The 9,471-nt window shown below is 42.3% G+C and overlaps 1 protein-coding gene across 1 annotated transcript in view; it reads right to left on the bottom strand.

The window, feature by feature from the left end:
* LOC310870711 (regulator of G-protein signaling 20-like) overlaps positions 1 to 7,138 on the bottom strand; it is a gene marked incomplete at both ends in the record, with an annotated part of 15,889 nt that extends 8,751 nt beyond the window's left edge. Inside the window, 3 exon segments of the mRNA XM_083781984.1 lie at positions 1,387 to 1,420; positions 1,422 to 1,489; positions 6,926 to 7,138. Coding sequence (XP_083638110.1) covers positions 1,387 to 1,420; positions 1,422 to 1,489; positions 6,926 to 7,138 — 315 coding nt within the window.
* Positions 7,139 to 9,471: the final 2,333 nt, after the last annotated feature.

Genomic DNA, 9,471 nt, shown 5'->3' with positions numbered 1-9,471 from the left:
AACTATATACATAAACAGCCATGCAGCTGCAGCTCACATGTATGTAGTCCTATAATGCACATACAAAGTGTGGTTCTCTATATATTTATTTTATGATTTGTCAACTAACTTGTCAAACATCCTGTGTTGTAAGTTGTGCGATGCATGCACTATTGCCAAGCTGACTTGATTGGGCTATACTATACACTGCCAATAATAATGCCAAATTGCCTATAGTCTTTTTCAATTGAATTCCCACTTAGGTTATAGTAGGCCTAAATGGCAGTGCATTGCACACATATAGGCTACTGTAGGAGTAGAAGACTAGCAGTCCTCCTACTCTCATTATAATAGATGTGTCATCACTAGGCAGTGAACACCAACCATCAGCCATTTCTATCACATCATTATGTAACAAATCTGTTGCTTTCGACTACCTTATCATTAAAGCTACTATATATATATATATCCGGGCATAAGAAACGATGCTTAAAACATCCATAAGAAGATTTGATATAAGGCAACATCATCATGGGAGGGGGTGGGGGGGGGGGGACTTGAAGGCGCAGCAGCTTATTGCCAATATAACCGCAGCATCGTTCGTTCCATCAGCGCCGATATACAAAACCATTTGTCCATTTCTAAAATGGATGGATCCGCATTATATGGTTATATCGGAATATACTCCGTGCCTGGTGGTGGGTTTGCGTGTGTGCCCAAATGGCATAAAGCCTATATAGGCTACTTTACGCGTTTTAGGTGTCGGGTATGCAAGTATGGCTACTTCAAAGCTGACACACAATTGCATTAGCTTTGCTCTCAACAGCTGATGAAGATGAAATGGGGGGTGGGGGCGGCGGTGGTACCTACTATATCCATCCATTCAGAGGATCATGAAACACGAGATCACTAAATGAACTGCAGTTGTCATTAAACCTTAGACAACAACAATAGCACATGTATGAGTCGCGGGGACTGCAGGGTATAGCCTATATAACTGTTCATAATGTGCAGACAGTGTTTAAACAACCGACAAACCATTTCCATTTCTCGCATGCGGGCAGCAGATCACACCAAGGGGAGAATTAAGAAAAGCAGCCCATTGCAGCTTCATCACCCCCCAGCCACTGAGCCAGGACAACCACAGACAGACAGACAGACAGACAGACAGACAGACAGACAGCCTACTACATGGGTCTGTTAAAAAAAAAGACGAGACCACTATAGCCTATAACTGGATGAATGGATGGCAATAACACTCACACAGTGAAACATGCCGTTTAAAAAAATATATATAACAACCAGGAATTAACAACATCCCCAGCATGCGCTCCTCCCCGCTCACCAACTAGGTATATATACTGCCCGTCGTGATCGCGTTACACAATTTGGCTTACAAATACTTACAATTTCACCATGTATGCCCAGAGTAGAGTTAAATCTTTGCCTTGATTACATCCGTTGGCACATACGGCTTCTTTTTTTCCTTCTTTCCTCCCCCGACCGGCCGCTTCACGTCAGTACGCATGCGTCTGTCTTCTCCTCTGCAAGTATAGTATACTGTAGTAGCCCTATGCTGGAATTAAATTAATAAAAGCTGTGCGTTTCTCTATGTGACATGTTGTTGGTGGTCCGCACAACACGGAAATCAACGGACCGCATGCAGCACGAATCTCAAACGGACCCCCAAATGAATAGGCCTGCCTATAAGGCCACGGATGACGGACCCCCATCTGCAGACTGCGGTTATGACCCCCCACCTCCCCTGACGGATTAACCCTCATTAAGGGCCACTGGGCCGGTCAATTGTTTGGGGGCCCCCATAGAGTTTTTTGGGGGGTTTTGGGGTTTTTGTGATTTTTACAAAAACTATGGCCAATGGTCCCCAGGAGCTGTTTTCAGGGCCTCAAACCCAGTACCTCGCCCAATGTCCCCAAAGGGCCCCTGAGAGCCAAGGGCCCCTTGGCCACGCCCCCCCCCCCCCCATACTTCTGAACCCTCAGCTCATGGCTCAAGGACCCCCGGGGGTTGGCCTCACAACAAAATAGAAACGGGTAACTTAATGACCCACAGGCTACCAAGAGCAATGTCGCTATCCATGGTTCTGAAACGGACTCCAGTTTTCCAGGCTGGTTATTTCCATATAAACGTTGTAAAGAGAATGTTTGCACATATAGCAGGTACCATGGGTGCAACAGTGTAGGTCTGTGACGTCTGTCTGTGTTGCATTAAAGCCTATATATAAATATTTATGTCCAACTAGCCTATACCATTCAGATGCAGCAGTGTCGCGGAGTAACGCGGAATAACACAATACTTCCATCTGCTGGTGTTATGAGGTATAACTATTACTGCTTTTATAGTAGCCTAGGGCTAGGTTCTTTGCGACTGTAGCTATTTATTGGGCGTTTTATTTATATATCCAGGCAGCAATGTGAGAGATCTAGTAAACCAACTCTCTTCATGTTGGCTATAGTTATTATATATGTTCTATCAAGGACAATAGGTAGTATTCCTTCTTTGTACTGGCTATAATAATATATAATAATGATCCCCTGAACCAAACTATGCTGTATCACATGCCCCAATGGGCATACAAGTCTTAAAATATATCGTCAGTCACCAGATGGCAGTATGTACTCTCAATTGAATAACGCCTATAGTATTAAACCCATATTGAAGAAGATACGTTGAAATACACTGAATATGAAATTCTGAATATAGGATTTATCCTTCAATTCTGAATAGGATTTAGCTGTGGTGTATATTAGTTATAATCGTATGATTAAGTAAAGAGTTACAGCCTAGCCTGTATACATGCCAGATCCAGTACAAAACTTCTTCAACTATATTTTATTTTCAATTAAAGAAAATAATAATCTTACTGTATTTATTACAAAGTTACAAAGTGCAAAACTGAAGAAAATTCAGCTACAGAATAATAATCCCAATAACATAGATTCAAAAGACCCCTTTACCCCTTTACTTTCATAAGGAGATAATGGACCATAAAGTGCATATCTTAAAATCAATGCTAAAACAGACAGACATTAAAATCATTAACCCATTCAGGCCTGACAGTTTTCTGAAATACCTCATGTTTCTGTATCAGTGGTGCTCAATATTTCATGTCAAGGACCTCAAAAATTTCCAGGGACCAGCAGAAGCAAGGGTTTGAGTTAAAATGTTTGCTGTGAAAGAATATATATTCAAAGATTTGCGCCACATTTTCACGATTCTTCTAAAATAGCAGACCTACAAGCTCGTAGACAAAAAACCCACAAAATGGGTTAAAATCAATGCTAAATGCAGACATGGACGTGACAATAGGACACATATGATGTTCTCCTCCCCTATAGCTAAATGCCTAGCAGCAGTGCTCTATGCATTTATGAGTGTTTTTTCTTTTACTCAAGATCTACAACATCAGTATTCAATATTCAAAGGTGTAAAACCATAAAAAGCATGTTGGTGTCTTTAAAACTCGTAGAGAGAAGACTTCCGCACACCCGGCAGGCAATTTGGAGCAGGTGCGATGATGACAAGGAGTATACAATGTGCTGAAAGAAGGGACATCCGCACACTGCCACTTGCTGGTTCAGAGCAATTTTATTGAGCAACGTTTCGGTCTTGCGACCCGAGGAAGCCTGAGGAAGGTCGCAAGACCGAAACGTTGCTCAATAAAATTGCTCTGAACTAGCAAGTGGCAGTGTGCGGATGTCTTTAAAACTCGAAATTGATCTGATTCCTGCATGGATGGATGGATGTGTTCCTGAGATGATAAAAATAAAAACATATCTGAAACAGTTTGTTAAACGTGGCTTTCAAATCTTATAGCTGAGACACAAGGTTTTTGGTCACGGGGAGACGTCGTGACATTGATGGATAAAGAAAGTGACATGACCGATTAATTAACTGGTCACATGGGAAACGGACTTCTGTGGACCTTTATACTCCCCGGCCAGATCCATTCATCATCATTCATCATGCAGAATACAATACAGCTCTGACTGTATATGCCCTCCTCAGATGATACTGTTGTTCATGATATGCTGCAGTTTGTGCACCGCCACCATGCACTGCCCTATAATACAAGCAACCGCTCACCATAGAGACAGTCAAGGACATATAGATAATTATATAGGAGAGACGTGACTCTAGTCTAGTCTGTAATGTCACTCCATGCAACACCTTTTTGTCCCACAATCAACACTGCCATATTGACTCTCTCTCTCTCACACACACACACACACACACACACATTATTGATTCAATGCAAGTTACTGCGGTGAACTGTACAAGGCGTTCAGTTCAGTGATAACTAAAGGCCCAATGATATTGGTAGAAGTGCTGGGCCTTTCTCATGCTGGGAGGGGAAATGAAAGGAATTGTTAGAAACCAATTAATTATCAGGGGTCAGTTGATCCGGCTCACACCAACCACGAAATTGTTCAACACTGTATTGATGTATTCTAAATGATGAAGAGATCCAAAATTATTATATGTCAAAAAGTACCCACGTCAAACCTGTTCCTGTGTGGGGGGAAGGGGAGGATGTTTAGGCCTGTCACAAAGATGCAAAATTATATTATACTATATATCTGATTGACTTTGATCAAAGACCGGTTTCTCCAGATAGGGTAAATTGCTAATCACAGATCTGGTAAATTGCCGATCACCGATGGAGTCATTTGGAGTGAATATCGTCCAATCAGCATCTCTACAATGTGATGGTTTGAGTATGTCCAGCTATTCTGCATGGATTTAATGATTATTTTGTTTAGATCAGTATTTTACATGAATTATTTTACATGAATCATTCTTACTAGCATGTCTGAGAGGTTTTTTTTGAGATTTTGAAGTTTATTATCTTTGCTCATGAAGCTTTCAGAATGTTCCCCTTCCATGCCCATCGTCATCCATCACCATTCTATCATCTCAGAAATGTTTGACATCTGAAACATTTTCTAAATATGAATTTAAGCACATGCGCTACTTGTGTCTCATTTTACTTCAGTCATGCTAGTTTTAATCAGACATTGCTATTTTGAAATAGATACATGCGCTTATTATGCTGAAATAGCTAACGTCTAATACATGTACGTCTCTGTCAAATATAGAGATAATATATTGAATTTGAAAGTGCAAAAAAGCTTAGTTTCTTCACAAATTGTGAAGAAACTGAAAGTTAATTACATTCCTACATCCAGTTAAAGATTCTGTTATATTTGTGAACGTTTGCATTGCATTATATAGCCTACTACTGTACATATACATATGAACGGATTCGTTCCAATTAAGAACAACATTGTGTTTTATTTATTTATAAGGCCCTGTGTGGCAATTAGCTTCCGTTGTATTTATCCTCACTTTTAATTACAAACCCCACAAGATATCTAACGCGTTCACAGACTTACATTACACTTAAAACTCCAAGAATGAACAGTGAACAAGTTAATCCTTTAATTTACGCTCCAGACAAATGGCAGAAGTCCAGGATTCTCTGAAACTGGACAAACTGATCTCTATAGAGTCATTTAAGGTAGCCTACTACTTGATGATGCAACACATGACGCCTGTACCTGTTTTCTGTAACCCCGTCATAGTGTATTAGCATCATAATGTCTACTGTCTATATTTCACCTTATGTAACATTGTGTTATTTGCTGCTGTTTTCTGTTTTTGTACTTTGTGACATGTTGTACTCAGGGCGTCCTTGAAAAAGAGAGCATGCTCTCAATGGGCTCCCCTGAAAAGATAATGGTCAGTAATTATGTCACAAGTAGCACCTTCGGGAAAATAAAGACCTTTTCACAACTACATTTCTCAATATACTGTTCTGTGAATATCAGTTGTTGACGGAAAATAAACTTGTTTAGTTCCCTGGCAACACAATTCCACTGACAAGGTCAGTGTAACTTGAGGGTTACAGTAGCTAGCTCTAGACTTTGAATGTGAACGGGTTGTCTCCACATAACAGTGACCTGAGAGGTCAACTGTATACTGTCTGTCCTCACACTCCCTTCTGGCAAAAATGAGCTCTCTTCTTCAGAGACATGCATAGACAATTACTCACCGAATATAACATATTTGAGTAAACAATACAACACACCACCATCATTTGTTGTTTAGCTGAAATTCTGCTATACTTTCCGTTAACTGTGAATAGTAACATGCTTCTCAACAGTAGACAACACTACAACATTGTAGTGTTTCATTTAATTCAAAACAGCAAACTATAGCGGTTTCTCGTGAATGGATTTGTCGAGATATGAATTGTTGCCAGCCATCTACAGTATGTGTCAGCTCTTTGGAAGTTTAGATGTATCCCCAACTTTCAAGTTGTTCATATCATACTATTTATAGACACACTATCTTAGATCTGCATGCTTAATGCTCCTACGTCCTGTATACACAGGAAGAGCATCCCTAAATATGTGACCCTCAGGCTGCAGACAATATTTCACTAATTATGAGCTGACACCATCAGAAAAAACAACAAATACAAATAAAACCAACCAACCAACCAAACAAACAAACAAACCTAGAATTGAAGTGAATGTAATTGTATTATCTGTGGTATTTAGCATCTGAAATGTATAAGTCTATTGACATACTTTTTAACCACTTGAGTCGCTATTCTGGGGGTGAACATTTGGCAAGAAAATTGCAGATCTACAAGCTCACAATGCACCACAATGTGTTGTGAGCTTGTAGACCTGCTATTTTTTGGCAAAGGCTTTTAGTATAGAAACAGAAACAGTGTGAAGTGAAAACAGAATAAGATACTGTAAGAGTCCTATAGATATAGACTGTGTTTCCCCAAACAGACTTAACCTACGGCATACAACTATCCTCACAGTATTGGTTTACACACCAGTGCTACAATAGAAGAGAGGTGATGGTATGTATGTTTGCGCATGAAGAATATGTAGCGTGTCATTACCGGCTCCGGGCACATTTCTTGTTCCTCGCTGTCATCGTGGTCATCATGGTCATTGAACGCCCCCGGTGGCTGGTAGCCCTGCCCATGTCTGCAGGACTGGAGCAGTCCCCGTAGACCCCGCCACATCTGGGCCCTGGTGCGTCTGATCCCGGCCCGCATCGCAGGCGTCAAGGGCCTCACGTCCCACCGCCTCATCACCTTAGCACTTGGCATGGTCCAAACACGGCGGCGCCACCGCTCCCAGGGAGAGGCCTGTCAGAAAGCTGGATTGAAACCATGGGTGAGCACCAGCACCAGTCCACCTCCCCTGCTCGTGAAGCACATTGGAAGAGCGTTGGAACGAAGAGAGAACGAAGTGTCAGTGAACCCCTGGTGAGAGCAGACTACTGTTTACAGTCGGAGACGACAGAGAGGGATTAGAAGGGAGTTTACAATCCCGATTTCTCGCTGCCTCGCTGCTGCATCTCCACCAGCTTAGGCCAGATTAAGCTGAGAGGTCTTAGTGTGCGAGTTAGATAGGGACACAGAGAGAAGGACCAATGAGAGTATATAGCTGTTGCCAGGTGTAACAGCTAATGGGGATCCTAAATAAACTAAACAGTCAAATGTGATTGTATATAATCCTGTCATTTAATGGGTCATATAAGGTCATAAGACAAAAGTAATACTATATGGATTAAAAACATTGAAACACAGGTGTGATTAAACATTATTATTCTATTCATGTCACTCTATGTCTATGCGTATTGAACTGTAGCTACTCAACAGACAGCAAGAGAAGATGTTCAGTTTTGACGTTGATTTGGCATGACATTAGACTTATAGTGCATGTCACTCTGACGCCACTCAAGGCACACGGGTGGACACTGATCAAAGCTCCTCGCTGTGAGCAATCAGCTGACTCCAGACCTCAGTGATTGATTGCCTCTGAGCTGAAACAAATCATCACAACAAGTAAGACGCGCAGACGCGGGAAGCGAACGCAGCTCGTAAATTGCAATAACAACACAGACACAGAAAAACAGTCTCAAATTTCATTCTGACCCCTCCACGAAAAGGCCTCGTTGTCCTGACCCCTTATCCATCATTTATACATTATGGATAAATAGTGTGGACAGCTATGTGTGGTTTTTCAGCTTGCTGAATATCCATTCACTCACACACACACACACACACACACACACACACACACACACACACACACACACACACACACACACACACACACACACACCGGCTGTGAATACACTGGCGGGCGTGAAAGCTTCAGAAGTCCGTCGCGTCAGGTCTCACTTTAAATCCTTCCGGGGCTTTGGGCGGTTCCTAGAGGAGACGCACACGGAAGCCTATTTAAACGCCTGTAGTCCTCTATTTCTTCGTTAGCGAAGTGGGCGTGAGAGGGACGTTTGAGTGACAAGATGTTGACACAGACAAAGGCGCATTCTAGTGTAGGCTGTATGGTGCTGTGTTGCTACTTGGCTATGGACTTATGACTGTCTAGTCGACTGGTTAACATACGTGCCTTTGGAACGGGGGACCCGGGTACGCCTCCCGGCCGAGGAGTTTTAAAACTAGTTTTGTTTTCGCCGACGACTTGCGGACGGACAACTTACATCTGACGCTCTCCTCCGCGCGGCGTCAGATGTAAGCTGCCGACAAGCGTGTGTCACCCGGCGGTGAGAAGGAGAAGGAGATTTTTGATTGATTGATTTAAATATTTATTAACAGTTTGCAGAATTACAATACATTTCAAGCACAAACTCAATACAAAGACTGCATGTTAACTGTGAGTGGACGAACCAATTAAGCATTACACTTGTTTACAACAGGGTCCACATTGTTCAATTCATCAAAACATTAAAGACGTACAAATAGACACTTCTATATAGTTAAAGAACAGAACAGGAATTCATCATAAAACAGTGTTCCCTGACCGGGAATCGAACCCGGGCCGCGGCGGTGAGAGCGCCGCACCTTATCCACTAGACCACCACGGAGATGGATAATGATGATGAGAAGGGCAGCACATGATGAAGAGAACGGGCTATTTTATAAAGTATAAAAAAAAGTTATTTTCAATGTCATGGATCAGGGTTACAGTAAATGACAATGTAATTCAGCCAGGGGTGCCATGGATGAAAAGATTACAGGGGTGATCTGAAGCAAACATGAGAACCAATGCTTTACTTTATTTCTTCAGACGATTTTTCAATGTTTTGTTAACAATTTGGACATAATGTTACTTCGAGCAGTTCGAGCTGCCCACTGCCCAGATGTCTTCCTGTATCCCTTGACATGGCTTCACAATTCCCTCCCAGGGGGCGTTTGACAGCGTGAAAGAAGACAACTACAAGTATAACTCCTCCCAGTGGACGGGCTGCAGGCTGCATCTGTTCCATTGGCTAGTGCCTATCACTGCCGGGTGACGCGCTTCATTTTCACGCTTGTGCGCGGCTTCCATTTGAGTCTGTCCGTCGCGTCCATTTGAGACTGTCCGTAGCGTCCGTCGGGCGCGGAGGTGGAGCTTATTTTCCATCCACCAGCTG

Source organism: Protomyctophum parallelum, assembly GCF_964188405.1.
Source record: "Protomyctophum parallelum genome assembly, chromosome: 14".
NCBI classification, from domain to species: Eukaryota; Metazoa; Chordata; class Actinopteri; order Myctophiformes; family Myctophidae; genus Protomyctophum; species Protomyctophum parallelum.
This window is presented reverse-complemented; position numbering and strand designations above follow the sequence as displayed.